This window comes from Mustela nivalis (assembly GCF_964662115.1).
Source record: "Mustela nivalis genome assembly, chromosome: 8".
Lineage (NCBI taxonomy): Eukaryota > Metazoa > Chordata > Mammalia > Carnivora > Mustelidae > Mustela > Mustela nivalis.
Genome location: NC_139027.1, coordinates 52,898,907 through 52,919,077, shown reverse-complemented (window position 1 = coordinate 52,919,077; position 20,171 = coordinate 52,898,907). Strand labels below are relative to the sequence as shown.

The following is a 20,171-nucleotide window of genomic DNA, read 5'->3' as shown; positions in this document are numbered from 1 at the left end:
GAGTGCGCCAATCTTTTCTTCCCTTAAAATGGGTGCAGTCAGATCTATCATGGCACTGATAGCTGTGTTCTCTGTTACTACAATTAGATGTCAGTGAGCCGCAGGCTATGTGGAGGGTTAGCACGCGGCTGAACTGAACCAAACCAGTGGAAAACTGTGTCAAGGGGTCTTGTTTGGAGTCTATGGCTTCTGGTATCTGGCTTTAGTTTCTGGTGGCAAGAAGCATCTGCAAGCAGGACTCAAAAACTGGGCTATGGAGCTTGTATGGCGCTTGTTGGAGAGTCTCAGGTGACAACGTCCACGCTCAGACGTCGTGGCAGTCCGGCAGACTGCACGATTCTAGGCGGGCTCAGCCCAGCCTCCCTCCTTTACAACCGGAACTGTCCAGAGTCGTGTCTACGTTTTCCAGTCGGCGATGAAAAGCTCAGTACCCGATCTTCCCGGACGTTGTTGCGCAGTCGCTTCCGGGGCAGGGTGAGGCGAAGGAAGATTACGAATGGGTCGCAGTCGCAGCCGCTCCCCACGGAGGGGTGAGTCCAGAAGGAATTTGGCTGGTCTGGCCCTTGGTCAGAGGCGTGGCCCCCCTTCCCTTTTCTCACCCCAAGTACGAGCGCAGCGGAGAAAGGGGCCTTATTCTCCTGAGGAGGAGAAGAGTGGGGGTGGGGGTACGAAGACTTGAACCCTGTACTTTTCAGCCCTCCGGTGTGAAGGCAGTTTTCCCTTCTCTGAGTTAGAGTTTCGCGGACTCTCCGTCAGACTCATGCAATAACCTGTTTATACTTGAAGGATTGAGAATCAGACCATGGTTCCCTCACTTAATTTCTGGGTGGCTTTGTTCAAGTCATCCGGCCTTTCTGAGGCCGAATGACCGTAATTAGACATGGGGGTAGTACTACCTATCTTTAAAAACTGGCCTGAGAATTAATGTCACATTCCATAACACTCAGCGTCTGGTAATGGCTAGTTCTTGAATGCTCATCGTTCGTTTCCTGCCCAGTTTATGTAATAGGGAAAGCGATGTTTAGAATTTTGCGTCCAGGGAGCGTGTCTCGTGGTATCTTCTGGCGCCCACCCCCATAAATAAGGCAGTGGGAAGTAAAGAACAGGACTTCGGTCGGGAGATCTCACTTAGACCCTCTGTTCTTCTTCGTCTGGTTGGTTTTTTATCACTTTCAACTAGTCAAGACTCCAAAGTTGAATGAGGCCACGATCCACATACTGCTATTGAGCACTTAAAATGTGCTCAGTCCGAATTAGGAACTGCTGTTTTTAAGTATAGAATACACTCCAGATTTCCTATTAAACACCAAAAAAAAAAAAAAAAAAAGTCATCTCAGTAATTTTTATATCGCGTACATGGCGAAATGAGAATAGTTGGGGATATATTGGGTCAAATAACAATATTAAAATTAATGCTACCTGTGTCTTTTAATTTTTTCAATATGACTCCTAGAAAGGGCTGGCATTATATTTCCATCGGACGGCGCTGCTCTAGAAATTTGAAGTAATGTTTTGCCTCTGCAAAAAAGATTTTGTGTGTTTGTGTTAGAGCGCAGGCGGTCCCGGTCCACGTCCCGTGAGCGAGAACGCAGGCGCCGAGAAAGGTCCCGGTCCCGGGAGAGAGATCGGCGAAGGAGCCGCTCTCGATCCCCACACAGAAGACGCTCCAGGTGAGTGCGGAAACAACCCAGAAGTTGTACCAGCCCCAAAGAAACTAGTCGCTACCCTTAGTTTTGTTTTTATCACTTAGAAGGAATTTACAGTTTGATGAAATGAGGGGAACTTAAGCCCACCTTATTTTAAACTGAACATTTACATTGGTAAGACGGGGTTAATCACACACTATGCCATAGAGTTGCCTTGAGGAGGCAGTGAGAAATAATACATGAAAAACACTAGCGTGGTGCTTGGCAGGAGTAGGAAGTAAAGGTTTTGTATTTTGGGGTTTTTTGGTTTTAGGATTTCTTTGGTTTTGTTTAAGATTTCATTTTTATAAGTAATCTCTATACCCAGTGTGGGCACCAACTCGCAGTCCTGAGATCAGGAGTCGCATGTTCCACGGACTGAACCAGCCAGGTGTCCCTGTTTCGTTTTTACTAACTTTTTGGTGATGATGGTTTACTCAAATATATAAACAAGAATGTGACATCTTGAAAGAACCTTAGAAATGGACTGTTGATTCTTAAGTATCAATTGCTGTTTAAGTCAACTTTTTTGTATGTTTGTAATTGTTGGAAACTTATTTTTCTGCCTTGTAGAAAATTTTTTCAGCCCTGGCTGCACTGAGACTGATGATTAAAGCAATAAATTACACTTTTGGCTTTTTGTTAACAGTGAGGGCCTAGGCAGAACCTTCTTCCTTGTTCTGCTATGGGGAATGGAATTCTCGGAACCTGGCTTTTGTTCAGCCTTTACCTTTTTGGAGCTCATGTACATGTTTGCCAGTCAACACTAGTCATCAGTTATATCTCTGCTTCTGATATCTTTACTTATTGAATATTAGGTCCCCAAGACGACATAGATCCACATCTCCTTCCCCTTCTCGACTGAAAGAAAGAAGAGATGAGGAAAAGAAAGAAACAAAAGAAACAAAGAGCAAAGAACGCCAGATTACTGGTAATGTTATTAGATAAATAACTGTAGGAAAAACACAGCTGTATTCATATAACTTTAGTCATGATAAAATTATAAAAGCATAATTTGGGGACATTTAAGTATTAGTTTTTTTAGTGTTCATTGCATATGGTATTGAGATTTTGTTATTATTGTACCTTAGTGAGTTACTGGTTTTCTGTGGTGCTCTTGATATAAGAAGGACAGTTAAAAATGAGAATATTCTATTTTGGAAGTACCTTCAAAAGTAGTGTTGTATCTGACATTAAAAGTGGTCCTGCCCAAAGGCTCCAAGCATGTCCTTTTTTTTTTTTTTTTTTTTTTTTTTTTGGAAATATTTTATTAATTTATTTGACAGAGATCACACGTGGCAGAGAGAGAGAAGAGGAAACAGGCTCCCTGCTGAGCAGAGAGCCCAATGCAGGGCTCTATCCCATGACCCTGGCACCATGACCTGAGCCAAAGGTAGAGGCCTTAACCCACTGAGCCACCCAGGCGCTCCAAGCATGTCCTTTTTTAAGCATTCTCTTCTGACGGAGGATGGAGAGCATATTTCCTCTGGGCATCTTAAGTTACACTGTGTCCAAACTGAGGAGGAATTTTTTTCCAATTTCCAAGTCTTTAGCTAATTGTTTGTGTGTTCTCTGCTGCTGAGATGGAATAACTTTTTTTTTAAAGATATTATGTAATTTTTGAGAGAGAGAGAGTGGGGGGGGGGGGCAAGCAAGAATAGGAGCAGAGAGGAGAGACAGGGGAGAGGCAGAAGCAGACTCCCTGCCTAGCAGGGAACCCTGCCAGGACCATGACCTGAGCTAAAGGCAGAAGCTTAACCAACTGAGCCACCCAAGCACCTTGAAATAACTGTTAATCTGTTGCCACCACCCTTTTTATACAGGTCATGTCCCATGTCATTGGCCCCTACCCCTGGGTACAAAAGTTGAACTTTCCTATGAAACCTTTCCTAAGCTAAAATGGCATAAAGCAAAGAGTCATGCTTTCTGAAAGTTTGTGGTACACCACTTTGCTTTTACAAAAGACCTACATTAGGGGGCGCCTGGTTGACTCAGTTGTTAAGCGGCTGCTTTCGCCTCAGCTCATGATCCCAGGGTTCTGGGATCGAGCCCTGCTTCTGGCTCCTTGCTTTTCCCTTTCCCACTCCCCCTGCTTGTTTTCCCTGTCTTGCTGTGTCTCTCTCTGTCAAATTAATAAATAAAATCTTTAAAGAAAAAACAAAAAAGACCTACATTAGTACAGTAATTGCTTTTTTCTTAAAAATAAAAATCCTCTTGGGGCGCCTGGGTGGCTCAGTGGGTTAAGCCGCTGCCTTCGGCTCAGGTCATGATCTCAGGGTCCTGGGATCGAGTCCCGCATCGGGCTCTCTGCTTAGCAGGGAGCCTGCTTCCCTCTCTCTCTCTCTCTGCCTGCCTCTCCATCTACTTGTCTCTACTTCTCTCTGTCAAATAAATAAATAAATAATCTTAAAAAAATAAAATAAAAATCCTCTTCACATTTCTTTTGGTTAGCAAAAAAAAGTACTAACATAGGTCTTTTTTTTTTTTCTTTTAAAGTATTTACTTTAGAGAGTGTGTGTGTGCAAGCAAGCACAAGCAGGGAGGGGAAAGGGAGAAAGAATCTGAAGCAGACTTCACACTGAACTCAGAGCCCGACAGGTGCTCGATCGTACAACTGCAAGATCATGACCTGAGCCAAAACCACGAACTGGATGCTTAACTGACTAAAACTGACTAAGCCACTCAGGTGCCCCTAATGTAGGTCTTTTCTAAAAGCAAAGTGGTATACCACAAACTTCGGGAAGGTGGGATGTCTATATATAAAGTGATAGGAGTTAAAAAAAATTTTTATTTTTGTGTTATTTTTTTGCAGAGGAAGACTTAGAGGGCAAAACAGAGGAAGAAATAGAAATGATGAAATTAATGGGATTTGCCTCTTTTGACTCCACAAAAGTAAGTAAAACATGTAGCCAGTTAAACATTCCAATTTGAATTAATCCGTTCATACTGCCACAAATTTCCATATTATTTTACTGTTGCTCATAATTTCTTCCATTCACTCAAGTTTTTTCCTTTAGAAGACATGAAGTATCTGTGTGAAGAGCATTGAGAGCATAGAGAAGGAAGCACTAAGCTGCCGTTAGAATTTGGGGAGTGTTTGCCTGATGTTTATCTTCAGGGTGATCAGATGAAGAGGAGGAAGATCATTTGAATAGAGGGAAGAGCTCATGAGAATGTATGTAGGCATGAAGGAGCATAGTGTGTTGTGGGAATTTTAAATTCAGTGACTAGTAAGAGGTGCTGATGGGCTAGGAATGAGGTTAGAAAGTGGGATGGGGGGGCGCCTGGGTGGCTCAGTGGGTTAAGCCTCTGCTTTTGGCTCGGGTCATGATCCCAGGGTCCTGGGATCAAGCCCCGCATCGGGCTCTCTGCTCAGCGGGGAGCCTGCTCCCTCCTTTCTCTCTCTCTGCCTGCTTCTCTGCCTACTTGTGATCTCTGTCTGAAAATAAATAAATAAAATCGTAAAAAAAAAAAAAAAGAAAGTGGGATAGGGAGCAAATTGTGGAAGCTTTTGATACTCTCAGCCATGCTAAGAAACTTAGAGTTGATTCTTTAGGTGCTGAGGAATAGAAGCAATGATATGTGCATTTAGAAAGATGAGCCAGGGGGCACCTGAGTGACTCAGTGGGTTAAGCCTCTGCTTTCAGCTCAGGTCACGATCTCAGGGTCCTGGGATCAAGCCCCGCATCGGGCTCTCTGCTCGGCAGGAAGTCTGCTTCTCCCTCTCCCTCTGCCTGCTTCTCTGCTTACTTGTGATCCCTCTCTGTCAAATAAATAAATAAAGTCTTAAAAAAAAAAAAGAAAAGGGCGCCTGGGTGGCTCAGTGGGATAAAGCCTCTGCCTTCGGCTCAGGACATGATCCCAGGGTCCTGGGATCGAGCCCCGCATTGGGCTCTCTGCTCGGCAGGGAGCCTGCTTCCCTTCCTCTCTCTCTCTCTGCCTGCCTCTCCGACTACTTGTGATTTCTCTCTGTCAAATAAATAAATAAAATCTTTAAAAAAAAAAAAAGAAAGAAAGAAAGATGAGCCAGGACAACATGGAGGACAGATAGGAGACAGGTTAGGTTGGAGGCAAGGAGAACTGCTGGGTCATGCAAATGAAAGATGATGAAGGCCTGAATTGAGGCCTGAATATTGAATCTACTCAGGAGCCAGATTTGGTGGTGGTGGTGGGAGTGAGTAGTCTTTGAGGACTCCAAAGTGACAGGCTGAAACACTAGGAAATGGGATTAACCAAGAAAGGGTTCTAGGACAGAGAAATGCTGTTAAACAAGAATGAAATTCAGCTGCAGAGAAAGATGACATTGGGTAGCTGTATATATATCTCAAAGCTCAGAAGAGGGGAGAATTGGAAAGTGATTTTCCAATCACTAGGAAATTTGCTAGCCTTGATCATAATACTGAAGAGAATAAGGAACTGGGGGAGGAAAAAGAGGGAGGGTTTTTGAAGATGATGATGAAGAGAAGGGATTATAGGTTGGGGGGTGGGGTAAAGCGTAGAAAGAGATAGGGAGATGGGAAAGAAAGAGAAATGGGGGGAGGAGAGATAGAGGATGTGGAAAGAGGAGAGGAGAGAGAAGGAGCTAGTAAGAATAGAGAGTATGTGTGGAAGGAATATATATTTTCTTTGAGAATATAATTTAAAAACATTCTCTAGAATTTTAAGTCCATTTAGTTTTGTAAATGGAAATAGGTTCTTAAGAAAAATATGTCAGGGGCGCCTGGGTGGCTCAGTGGATTAAGCCGCTGCCTTCGGCTCAGGTCGTGATCTCAGGGTCCTGGGATCGGGTCCCGCATCGAGCTCTCTGCTCAGCAGGGAGCTTGCTTCCCTCTCTCTCTCTCTCTGGCTGCCTCTCTGTCTACTTGTGATTTCTCTCTGTCAAATAAATAAATCTTTAAAAAAAAAAAAAAGAAAGAAAAATATGTCAAAAATAATCCAAATCTTGTGAATGGATTGGGATAATCTCAGAATCTGTAAAAGTTTCTCACTAATGGTTGTGATTGTGTAGAGCTCACATTTTTTTTTTTTTAATTTTAGTTTTTATTTTTAAGATTTTATTTATTTGACAGAAATTGCAAGTAGGCAGAGAGGTAGGTAGGCAGAGAGAAGGGGAAGCCGGCTCCCCTGAGAGAGCCTGATTTGGGGCTTGATCCCAGAACTCTGGGAACATGACCTGAGCCAAAGGCAGAGGCTTAACCTAATGAGTCACCCAAGTGCCCCTAGAGCTCATAAGTTTTTAAAATGACAGTGTATATATAACCTAAGAGGAATACCCAGGCATGACTGTTTTGAGGTAAGAAAATTAGGAGCTCTTGTTCTCACAAATGGTTATTCCCCATTTTGGAATTTAATGCAGTTTATGTATCTGTTTTTTTTCCTTGAGTACACCAAATCCTTATTTGTTTTGCCAAAGAGTAGTTTATAAGTGAAATGGTTTATTAATGTGTACACTGAGTGAACAAAAATATCTCCAAAGTAAAGCCACTGTAATTTTGCTGTTGTTAGAAGAATAGGGAGGGGAATCTATCAGAATTATTTTTGGGGGGCTGGAGCAGAGGTTTCTATTGTTTGATGTTAAGTTTGAAATTCTGAGAATCAGATGTGAAACTGGAACCATACTTTTTTTTTTTTTTAAAGATTTTATTTATTTATTTATTTGAGAGAGAAAGAGCATGAGCCGTGGGGAGGAGCAGAGGGAGGAGCAGGCTCTCAGCTGAGCAGGGAGCCCCCCATGGGCCTCAATCCCAGGACTGTGGGATCATGACCCTGGAGCCATACTTTTAAATGTAGTCTGTGCTGAAGGTGTTTATTTATAAAAGAAAAAAATAGGGGCGCCTGGGTGGCTCAGTGGGTTAAAGCCTCTGCCTTTGGCTCAGGTCATGATCCCAGGGTCTTAGAATCGAGCCCCACATCAGGTGCTCTGCTCTTCCCTTCCTCTCTCTGCCTGTCTCTGTCTGTCAAATAAATAAATAAATAATCTTTAATAAAAGAAAAAAATAGGTGAGAATTCATACATCCCATAAAAATAAAGGCTTACCATGAGAACAAATGATGTCATTTGTTTTCTTAAGGACATCTACAAGGATGTTAATCTAGTTGATATGCAGTTAGTTTCATGGCTATCAGTTGTAAAGCTTCTCTGTTCGTTTGCCTTTCAGTAATGGTGTATCTTGTGATATTTCATCATAGGTCTGTGCTACTTTTTCATGTACCAGTGTGGTCACTTACTTTCCCTTAAATTTTCACATTCTAGAATGTTTCAGAGTTCGGTTATGTTTGTTAATGGGTAATTTTCTATTTCAGCATGTAAATCAAAACACGCTAATAATGTACAACTCTTCAAATAGTTTTCAAAAACCGATAATCCTTTAGGAATTGAACTTAATAAAATAGTTAGAATCATTACTTTCTTTTCTAAGCCAGTCTTTCGAAATCATGCCTGCTTTCTCTTTTTGGGAAGGTAAAATTATACACCTCAAGTAATTTACCCAGTATTGTACTCTCCGCACCCTCCCAAGAATATAGTGAAAACAGGAATAGAAAAGTAAGACCAAATACATGTATTTATTATTTTTTAAGATTTATTTATTCAGTTTTGAAGAGAGTGCAAGCAGGAAAGTGGCAAAGGGAGAGAGAGAATCTCCAACAGAACCTCCACTGAGTGTGAAGCCTGACACAGGGCTCAATCCCACCACCCCCAGATCATGACCTGAGCCGACATCAAGAGTCAGACACTTGATCAACTGAGCCCCAAGTGCATTTACTTTAGCTCTACCTCAAATATATACCCGACCTGTGCATTCCTTTAGGGCAGTGGAAAATAATTCTTTTTTTATCCTAACAGAGAGACCTAGTAAGTGTGCTATGCAGATAGGGGATACTCCCATGAGTAATGGTGGGGGAGGGAGGGAGGGAATTGGAGGTCACATGTGTATGAAAGAGATGGCATTGATTTCTGGTGTTCATATATTTAACAGTCATTTTCTGAGCACTGCAAGTTCAGTGGCCTAGGGTGTGAGAATGCAAAGGTAACTGATATCCGTATCTCTCCATCAAGAAGCTTTCAGTCTCAGAGAAAGTAACATGTATATACATCATGAAAATGGAAGGTAGAAAATGGAAGGTATTAATGAGGGAAGCACAGTTTTAACAGCCTAGAGGGTGCTTTCTGTCAGCTGAACCACTGGAATTGGCCCTTGAATGGTGGATAAGAACTAGATGGTTAGGGTTCTTGGATGACGGTTGAGAAGGCAGTTTATTTTATTTTATTTTTTTTTAAAGATTTTATCCATTTATTTGACAGACAGAGATCACAAGTAAGCAGAGAGGCAGGCAGAGAGAGAGAGAGGAAGGGAAGCAGGCTCCCTGCCGAGCAGAGAGCCCAATGCGGGGCTCGATCCCAGGACCCTGGGATCATGTCCTGAGCCGAAGGCAGAGGCTTTAACCCACTGAGCCACCCAGGCACCCCAGAGAAGGCAGTTTAGACATGAGAAACAGCAAATGATGAGTTAACTTGGCCAGATCAAAAGACCCATAAAGGAGTTAGTGAAAAAGAAGGTAGATGCCACATAAGAAGGGCTAAGATAAAAGTGACACTTAACATTAACACCTGTTATTCTGCATTCTGGGTTTTTTAAAGATTTATTTATTTATTTATTTATTTATTTATTTATTTATTTTAGAGAGGGGAGGTAGGGAGAGGGGCACAGGGCGAGGGAGAGAATCCCAAGTAGACCCCCAGCCGAGTGTGGCTATCTCATGACCCTGAGATCATGACCTGAGCCAAAACCAAGAGTTGTATGTTTAGTCAATCGACTGAGCCACCTGGGCACCCCTGTATTCTGATTCTTGATTGAAAAATCAAAATTTCAAGGCCTATGCAAGAAAGGAGATCTGAATGAATGGTGACTGTTCCAGCTCTGATTTGAGCTGTGAGCTAAGGTTACAAGTTAAATTTTCCTAGGGAAAATATCCGTAAGTGGTATTTGGTTTCAAAGAATTCTTGGACCAAAAAAGGTTAAGAACCTATTTCTCTGCATGCCTTGCATAGAAATATATATATACCATGAATGTTTGTTGGCTTGGATATTTGAATATGTTAGATTATGTGTGACTGTAAAAATGGGAACAGAGTTTTAATACATGGGAGTTCTTGGAATATCATCAGTATCTGAAAATTCTCTCATTGCGCTTCACCATTCTTAAATGAATTTTGCCATTTGAGTATGTTTATAGGATCCAGCTCTTTGAGGCATTTAATATATCCTTCCCATTTTTTATATTTGTTTATTGCTTTTCTCTAGGGGAAAAAGGTGGATGGTTCTGTAAATGCCTATGCCATAAATGTGTCTCAGAAGAGGAAGTACAGGTATGCTTAGCTCCCATGACTATGTTTGAACTAATGATAAAAATTAGGTACTTGGGAAAGAATTTATTTATGAGATAGTTGTGTTTGTAGGAAATGTAGCAGATTCCATATAGTTCCTTGTTTTGATCTTTGCTTATATTCTGGTGTGTTAGAATAATTTCCAATTTACATGTGAACTAATTACAGAGTATTAGTTCTATTACAGAGAAGGCTGTTGGCTTAAATTTTTTAAAACTCAGCATTGTTCTTTTTTCAAAACAGCATATTCTCAAGTCTTTGGGCTTTAATTTTACTACATTTACAGATTTAAGTTGGATCCCTCCTGAATTATTAACCTAGAATGATTGTGTAAGGATTTCAGCTACAAATGTATTTTTCTGTTGAGTATATTAAGTATATTAAGGCATATTTTATTAGTACCACAGAAATAAACAATCCATACCTGAAATTTCACTGAATTCATAATGACATCTTCAAATGCCTTTCTCTCAGCCTTTACCAATGATAAAAGATTAGTATTCCAATTAGCTTAGAATATGTATAATGTGATCTAAGAATGCTGTGAGTTAAGGTGAGGACAGGAATCATCATTAACGGCCCTTTGTAAAATTATTTTCAAAGAAAGTCTTAATGAGGAGAACTAGTACAATATGCAATCAGATTTACATGATGGGTACCTATTTTAGAGCTCTTCTCTATTTCCTTATTATACCTGTAAATAAGGATTTTAAACCTTTTCTTTTTTTTTTTTAAAGTCTGTAGAACCTTTCCAAATAATTTTGGAAGTATATTTCTATCCTTCTCTTTGGATTTTAAAGAAATCTGAAAGGCTTTAGGTTATTTTGAAAATGACATAATATCCTTAATGTGCATTAAATAACCATGAATACTTTTTGCCCTAGACTTTGCCAATTTAAAGATGATTTATATTATTTTTTTTAATAAGAGGAGTCCAGAATTTTTTTTAATACACAATGAGTTTTCTCTTCTCATCATAGGCAATACATGAATCGAAAAGGCGGATTCAACAGACCTTTGGATTTCATTGCATGAAAACCGAAATGATAAAGAATGATTTTTTTCCTTTACCTTGTTCAGAAGAGTGGATTTTGTATTTCATATTTAATATGCATCAAAAACAGGATCACAGTCCTTCCTCCTTGTAAAGTAAGAAAACTTTTATTTATGATGTATGCAGTTCACATACCCTGACTCACAAAAAGGAAAGTTAAATACTGCATTTTTTTCTTTTAGGAAATATCATTTGAGGCAGTCAGCCCCATTTTTTTGTTCTTATTATTGTGGAATCTGTATATGTTTTCTTGGGTGCACGTTAGGACTTTTTTAAACACATAAAAGTAATTTGGATGTAAGTTTCTCAAATAAAGCAATATTTCTACCCTTTTGTATTTGATAAATATTTGTATTGCTATATAAAATTTTCCCCCTACACAGTTTTCTTCCGCTACATAGATTTAGATTTCATTAGTAACTTAGAAATAATGGGGCGGGGGGGTTTGCCCCAATTATTTTCTCCATTTATTGTTTTTCCCATTTTAAAAACCATATATGCTTATTATATAAAAACTTGGGAGAAACCAAAAAGCAAAAAGAAGAGCCAAAAATCACCTATATCTATCCCCAGAAACAATATTTTGGTATATGTCTTTCCAGCCTCCTATGGTATCTATTTATTGTCCCTACCCGTTATATCAGAATTTATATGCTGTTCTCCTTTGTTGATCTTTTTCTCCCATGTACTGTGAACAGTTTTTAATACTTATGTGTTATTTAGAAACTTAACTTTTAGTTAAATTTAGCTACTTGGTTGTACCATAATTTATTAACTGATCTTTTATGAGCAAACATTGGCTTCCCTCCCATGACTTGCTGTTTTAATTAAAACTGTGAGTAGTATTCCTGTTACATACATCTTTTTGTACTTGTTGCATTATTTCCTTAGGTTCCATTCTTAGATGTGGCATTGCTGGGTGAGATAAAGGGGTGTGTGTGCATGTCTTAAGGCTTTTGATATATGTATGGCTAGAAAGGTAACAGCCATCTCTCACCAGTAAAGTATAAGCATTCCGATTTTCCTATGTGGGCACCGGTGTCAGGTGTAATACTTTTTTAATTTCCAATCTGGTAAAATAGTATTTGGTTTTAATTTGTTCAGTTTCTAAGGAGGATGAACATTAAAAATGTTGGTCATATATATATATATATATATATATATATATATATATATATATATATATATATATATACACACACACACACACACACACACATTCGTGTGAAATGCTTAAATGCTTATTCCAAGTCTTGGAGTCACTTCTTTTTTTTTTTTTTTTTTTCTTAAAGATTTTTTAAAAAATTTTTTTGACAGAGATCACAAGTAGGCAGAGAGGCAGGAAGAGAAAAAGAGGGAAGCAGGCTCCCTGCTGAGCAGAAAGCCCAATACGGGACTCGATCCTAGGACCATGAGATTATGACCTAGGCCGAAGGCAGCAGTTTAACCCACTGAGCCACCCATGCGCCCTTTGGAGCTGCTTCTTTTGGCAAACTTTTCTTTTTCTTAGTTGAGGGGAACCCTTTTTATACCAAAGATGATAACCACTACCCATTCTGTTTCATACCTTGCTGATATTTGAGGTTCTGTGGTTAGATTTTATTTTACTTTATTTTTGAGTAAGTAATATAAACACATGGAACACAATTCAGACAGAACAAAGGGTATATAGAGAAGAGCTAATTGTGCATCCTTTTAGAGATATTCCATATATACACAAACGTATATGTGTACATATCTTTGTTATTCAAATATAAGCAGACTCTACACACTATTCTGCACCTGTCCTTTTTTAATTTACTAGTACCTCCTAAAATTATTTCTCTTATCTTTTATTTAAGTAGGCTTCCTGTCTAGCATAGAGCCTAATGCAGGCTTGAACTCACAGCCCTGAGATCAAGACCTGAACTGAGATCAAGAGTCTGGCACTTAACCACCTGATCCACCCAGGCGCCCCAGGATTGTTTCTTACCAGTGCATGTAACATTGCCTCTGTTTTTTAAGGGCAGCAGTCACAGCTCATTATAGGACAGACTATAGTAGTCCCTATTGATGGGCACCCATATTGGTTGGTTTTTTTTTTTTTTAAGTCTTTCGCTGTTTTTAAAAATTTGGGGGCACTTGGCTGGCTCATTCAGTGGAGCATGTGACTCAGGGTTACAAGTTAGAGCCCCATATTAGGTATAGAGATTACTTTTTAAAAAAACCTTTAAAAAAGGATTCTATGATCACCATCCTTGTATGTAAATAATTTTATAAGCATTTTTAGCTGGATTATAAATCATTATTACATCTAAGATTTGATCACCTGTTGTAGTTCTTTAAAAATTTTCCTGGCAAATTCATTTCCTGCAAAGAAAATAATAGTAGTGTGACTGCACTGCATAATACAGTGCACAGAGCACCTTGGTTTATTTTATTTATTTATTTAATCCGTAAGAGATAGAGCAGGTACTGTTATTTTCATTTCCCAGATGAGAAAGCTGAGGCTCTTCAAACCATAAAAGCAGGAAATACTAGAATTTACGCTACATCAGTTGCACAGTTTGTAATACCCATTGCAGGAATGTTCCTTCCCCCAGGTAGTTAGATTATTTTGCTTGGAGTTTTGCCACCTGAGCTGTTTGTCTTTAAATTATCCACAATAAGGACTATTTCTGACCACATTTGTGCACATACCCCACATTCATTAGCAAACTTTTTGGCTCTAACCTCAGTATATTTTGCATTCAACTGTTGCTTTTTTACCCCAGATTTACTGAGGTATAATTGACATACAAAACTTTAAGTTATTTAAAGTATACATCATGGTGATTTGATAGACATTGAATCTGACCACCTACCATCTAGACTAACATAAGTTATCTCTCTTGCTTGGATTACTGCAATAGCTTCTCTTGAAGCAGCAGAGGCAAACCTTTTAAAATGTGCATCAGGCCATGATTTCAACTCAATTCATGATCTCAGTGTCATGAGACCAAGCCCAGTGTCAGGTTCCATGCTGCAGAGTCTGCTTGGGATTCTCTCCTCTCCCTCTGTCATGCCTACCCCACCCCCCCCCACCCCCATACACTCACTCTCACTTGCTCTTGCTCTCTGTCTCTCACTAAAATAAATAAATAAATCTTCTTAAATAATAAAGTCCAGTCCTTACTGCAGTGTACAACCCTATACAGTCTGAACCTTGGCTTCCCACAGTCTTACCTCCTTGCTGCTTCCTTTAACCAAGCTCCTGACCTTGCTGTTCCTTGAGAACATGTGTGACTGTAACTCAGAGTCTTTCCACTTGCTCTTCCTCCTGGAATGTTCCTTTCTGCTCCCCAACTTCCACCCTGATTTGCAGGGGTGGCTTTATGTCTTTGCCCAAAATAAGGTCATTCCTGAATGTCTTTGCCCAAAATAAGGTCATTCCTGACCATCCTATCCAAAACAGCAACCCTGCTTCCCTCTCTATTCCTTTACCCTGTTTTACTTACTTTAACATTTAAAAAAATTGAGAAATTCACACACCAAAAAATTCACCCTTTTACAGTGGTACCATTTCAATGGGTTTTAGCATATTCAGGGTTTGGGGGGTTTTTTGTGTTTTTTAAGATTTTATTTACTTGAGAGAGAGCACAAGCAGGAGGAGGGATTGAGGGAGAGGAGAAGCAGGATCCCCACTGAGCCACTGAGCAGGGAGCCCAACATAGGGGACTATGACTTGAGCCACCCAGGCATCCCTAGTATATTCTATGTATCATCACTGTCTAATTACAAAATATTTTCTTCACCCCAAAGAGATCCCATACCCAATTAACAGTCGCTCTCCATCCTTCCCCGCCACCCTCATTCCCACCACCCCTGAAATCACTAATGTACATTTTGTCTCTAAAAATGTGCTTCTGGCACCCAAAACGGGCACCTGGGTGGCTCAGTTTGGGCAACTGCCTTTGCCTTGGGTCATGATCCTGGAGTCCCGGGATCAAGTCCCGCATCGGGCTCCCTGCTCAGCAAGTAGTCTGCTTCTACCTCTGACCCTCTCCCCTCTCATGCTCTCTCACTCTCTCTCCAGTAAATAAATAAAATCTTAAAGATGTGCCTCTTCTGTACATTTCATATAAATTGAATCATACAGTATTTGGCCTTTTATATCTGGTTTCTTTCACTTAACATGTTTTCAAGGTTTGTTCCCATTGTAGCATGTGTCATTACTTCATTCCTTTTTAAAGTCAATTAATAGTCTGTGAATCTACCATATTTTTACAATTCATCAGTTGATGGGCATTTGTACTTCACTTTCTGGCTTTTATAAGTAGTGATGCTTTGAACATTAGTACACAGAGTTTTATATGAACATATTTTCAGTTCTTTTGGGTGTATAACTAGGAGTGGAATTGTTGGCTCATATATTAATGTTTGACTTTTTGAGGCACTGTCAAACTGTTTTCAAAAGCAGCTGCACTATTTTACATTCCCACCAGCATATGTGAAGCTTCCAGTTTCTTCATATGTTCTGCGAAGTTTCCTTTTCCTAGTAGCAGTTATCACTGCTTGACATACTGTATTCATTTATTACAGTCTGGTTCTTAAACACCAGACATCCAGCTCTGAGAATCAGGGCTTCTGTCTTGTTTGCTGCTGTAGCCCCAGCACCACATAGTGCTTGGCACAGAGTAAAACACCCAAAAATATCTGCTCAATCCATGAAAATAGTTCAGTAACCTTTTCTTCATTTAACCACTTCCTTTGATCTTTATGTTAACCTTTAGTTACCCAAGTAATAAGTGGACACATTTTTTTCCTGTAAAAATTTTAAAACTTTAAGACAAAGCTAACCCCCTTTTGAACAGTCCTGGTCCTGTTGCCCCTCTGCAGTGTATCCTTCCAGACCTTTGACTATATACTTGTATATGTAACAAAGTTGCAAAGGAGGAAAGTACATAGTTTGGGTTCTTTTTTTTTTTTTTTCCCCCATAAATAATATGCTATAGGAACATTTTACAGCCTATTTACTCAACACCGCCTTGGAGATCTTTCCATGCCAATATATATACACCTCTGCTTTTTTCAGCTGCTACCACAGTGTTTTGTAAAATGTACTACCACTTTGTTAAGATATTACTCTGTTTTTAAAGTCACAAATATTCATGGAGTAACTAATTTTTGGAAAGCAGTAAAGGTTTTTAAAGCTTGTATCATGATATTAGATCATCTCATAATATGATATCAGAGCATCCAAAGTAGCCACAAAGAAGGGGTTCATATTATGGACATATTATGTTCATATTATGGACATAGCAAATTTCATTCATTTTTATACTTCAAAGAATAAAATCAGTTCCTCAGAAACAAAAAACAAAATTTATTTTAATATCGTAGTGATTAGGTCCTAAGCTCAGTTACAAGTAGGGTTTTTAAATTCCCTCTCCCAAACTCCCAAAAGTTTGGAACTTTTTAGATATTTAAGGATTTTAATACCACAGTAATCTTCCTACCACTCTGAGGGATTCACTGAAGAGGCATCTCTATCACAATTACCATAACATTTAATGAACCTGCCATTTGGCATTAGCGTTTACATAGTATTCTATACGATCCTGGAACATAAGCCGCTCAAGGGAAGGAAGCTGGGTCTTAGCCTTTTAAAAGATGCAGTTAAGATTATCTAACAAGTATAATACCTTCTGTGTTTATGCTTCCCCATTTTCAGCATTTTCTTTCTCTTTCCCAAGTCTGTTAGTTTATCTTTTTTTTTAAAGATTTTATTTATTTATTTGTCAGAGAGAGAGCGTGAGCGAGCACAGGCAGACAGAGTGGAAGGCAGAGTCAGAGGGAGAAGCAGGCTCCCTGCGGAGCAAGGAGCCTGATGTGGGACTCCATCCCAGGTCGCTGGGATCATGACCTGAGCCGAAGGCAGCTGCTCAACCAACTGAGCCACCCAGGCGTCCCTGTTAGTTTATCTTGATGCCTGCTTGGAAATGTGAACTAGTGTTCGACAACCCATATTCGTGCATAACTTTTTATTAGAAGTCCTGGTCACAAAGTTTAGGTTCAAACATTCTGGAATTCCCATTTTTTATTTTTGGATTTGTGTCTAGTGATCAATGCTTTTTATAATGCGTTTGAGGGACGAGGTGCTGGGGTCACCATTTATACTTTGTTTTAGGATTTTTACTTCTTTCTTCAAAACCTATACTTTTAGATTATCTTAAGTAGACATTGTGTACATTTGTGTAAAATAATCTCTAGAAAAACAAAGTCTTTGTTTTGTACTACTTGATCTCCAGTAGATGGCACCAAATACCCTTGAAAATTCATGATACTAATTCCTAGGTGGTGGTACTGGCTAATTGAAAATTTCTTCCACCACCACCACCACCACCACCATCACCACCACGGGATAAAAAAAAAATCCACTGTTCCATCTAATTCTGTGATTGTAATATGACTTAGCATTTTGTCCATGTTTTTTTTTTTTTAAAGATTTTATTTATTTGGCAGAGAGGCAGGCAGAGAGAGAGGAAGAAGCAGGCTCCCTGCTGAGCAGAGAGCCCGATGCGGGGCTCCATCCCAGGACCCCTGGGATCATGACCTGAGCCGAAGGCAGAGGCCTTAACCACACTGAGCCACCCAGGCACCCCTTGTCCATGGTTTAAGATAAACCTGTTAGTGGTCATCTGGCTGGCTCAGTTGGAAAAGCATGAAACTCTTGATCTCAAGATTGTAAATTCAAGTCCCATGTTGGGTGCAGATATTACTTAAGAATCTTCAAAAAAATAAATAAATAAGCCCATTGATATTTAAAATACTAATTTTCTATTTCTGACAACCTTTTCTTCCCATTTTATGTAGTGGTTTTCAATCACATTGATTCAAAGGGAAGGATATGGTACTGAAATAAGACTGGGCTAAAAAAAAAGTTGAGGATAAAAGACAAAGAATAAAGAAATCTGCTGAATGTTCATGATAAAGTCACAGAAAATATAAAAGTATATAAAATCCAAATTTAAGATAATGAAGTGTTTTTACTATTATCAGTTTTAGTACTTTAGTAGGATGGTACTCATTTCATTATGACTTTCAAATTTGTATTACAAATAACTTGCAATTTTAAAATGCTTATTAAATGGGGGCACCTGGGTGGCTCAGTTGGTTAAGCATCTGCCTTTGGCTTAGGTCATGACTTAGGGTCCTGGGATCAAGTCCCACATCTGGCTCCTTGCTCAGCAGGGAGTCTGCTTCTCCCTGTCCCTCTCCCCACCCTCTTCCCACTGCTCAAGTATTCTCTCTCACATTCTCTCAAATAAATGAAATCTTGAAGCAAAAAAAAAAAAAAACTTGTTAAAAATGTCATATCCCCATTCTCATTTCTCTTTGTGCTTTCTTTAATACATTTATCTTCAGTGTATTAGCACTCATAAAAAAATAAGCTTTTAGATTCAATTAACCATTAAAAGCAGAAAATGTTTCCTATAGGTCAGGCATGCTTTACTACATTTATTCTACTTGTTAATTCTGTTGACTTTAATTTTAATGGATTTGTCAACGACTAAGAAGGACACATTTAAAAAAGTCCCATGATTACATGTTTTTCTTCCTCTCCCCCCAAGTGTTTGAGTGTCAGTGTTTGTGAGTCAGTCAGGAAATCTCTTTCTTAACTCTTGTTTAAGGCATTGGTAGCATGGGCTCTAGGCAAAACAGATCTAGTCTAGGTTCAGTCTCCATCTCTGGCTAAATGGATGACAAGGAAAGTCATTTAGCTTCTCTGGGTCTGTTTCCTCGTGTTCAAAATGTAATTATTAATCTATCTAATGGGGTCATATTAAGGATTAGTGATAGTGCAGGTGACATATAGCAAAGCTATTATTTTCATGTATTGCCAACAGTAAGCTTTTTTTTTTTAAAGCTTTATGAAATATGTTCAAGCTTATGAAGATATTTATTCCTCCTTTTTAACATGGAGATGCCAATGTATTAACAATAACTTGGGTTATAAATCTTGATAGGCTTAGGGAATAATACTTAAATTTTTAGTTCTGTGTATTTCTACTGGTACCCACCCCACACACACCATTTATATTGTACAGAGATAGTTTGTTCGTTCATGGGTTTTTTTTTTTTTTTGTGGTTTTTGTTTTGTTTTGTTTTTTAGTGTTTTCATCTAGAATTAAAAGGGAAGGAAAGACCCTGAACGAAATTTGGGTCAAAAAATCTCGGGATCCAACGCTGGGGATTCTGTAGATGCAGTAAGTTTTTTGTTTTTTTAAGATTTTATTTATTTATTTGACAGAGAGAAATCACAAGTAGATGGAGAGGCAGGCAGAGAGAGAGAGGGAAGCAGGCTCCCTGCTGAGCGGAGAGCCCGATGTGGGGCTCGATCCCAGGACCCTGGGATCACGACCCGAGCCGAAGGCAGCGGCTTAACCCTCTGAGCCACCCAGGCGCCCCGATGCAGTAAGTTTTTGAGGGAGTGATTATGCCTGCACTTGGGGTAAGGCTGGGGAGTGCCAACAGAGACGCGCAGGGCTGTAAACGGCTGCGCGATCCGCCGCTTTCTGAGGAGAAAAAACGCTGGGCGGCGAGCATTCAACGCAAGGCAAGCCTATTCCTTCAAGCCCCACAGCCACGTGGCGCCGGCGGAAGCCCCGGGCCCACCAGGTTGCCGGCGCCGCTCTCGCTTCAGTGGGATTCGCAGCGGGGCCCACAGCCGCCAGGGAGCTGGGAAGCCTGGAACCTCTGGGACTGTGGCCGCCGGACCAAGGGCTCCGGCCAGGAATCCGAGCAGGACAAAGAGCCCAGGCGACGCGCGGTGCCAGCCTTCACTCGAAGGATAACCCGCAGGCTCTCGGAACTTTTCCCCGGGGACAGGTCCGGGCAACAGGTCCGAGGCGGGGCCGGGATGGGCCGGACGGAGCGGAGCCCAGCGGCGGCCGTGAATCAGCGCCGGCGCCCAGGTCAGCCCTCCCAGCCAATGCCAGATCAGGGGAGGAGTGGCGGCACTGCTGATCACCAGCCACTCAGGGCTCGCTGGGCCCGGAGGATGGTGACGTCATCGTAGCTGGGA

The 20,171-nt window shown here is 40.2% G+C and overlaps 1 protein-coding gene across 1 annotated transcript; it reads left to right on the top strand.

The window, feature by feature from the left end:
- Window positions 1-429: 429 nt before the first annotated feature.
- Window positions 430-11,471, top strand: SNRNP27 (small nuclear ribonucleoprotein U4/U6.U5 subunit 27). The gene is made up of 6 exons (XM_082744096.1): window positions 430-530; window positions 1,550-1,670; window positions 2,504-2,616; window positions 4,498-4,577; window positions 9,989-10,053; window positions 11,052-11,471. Exons 1-6 carry the CDS (start codon window positions 497-499, stop codon window positions 11,104-11,106), a joined length of 468 nt encoding a protein of 155 aa, XP_082600222.1. The 5' UTR covers window positions 430-496; the 3' UTR covers window positions 11,107-11,471.
- The last annotated feature ends 8,700 nt before the right edge of the window (window positions 11,472-20,171 follow it).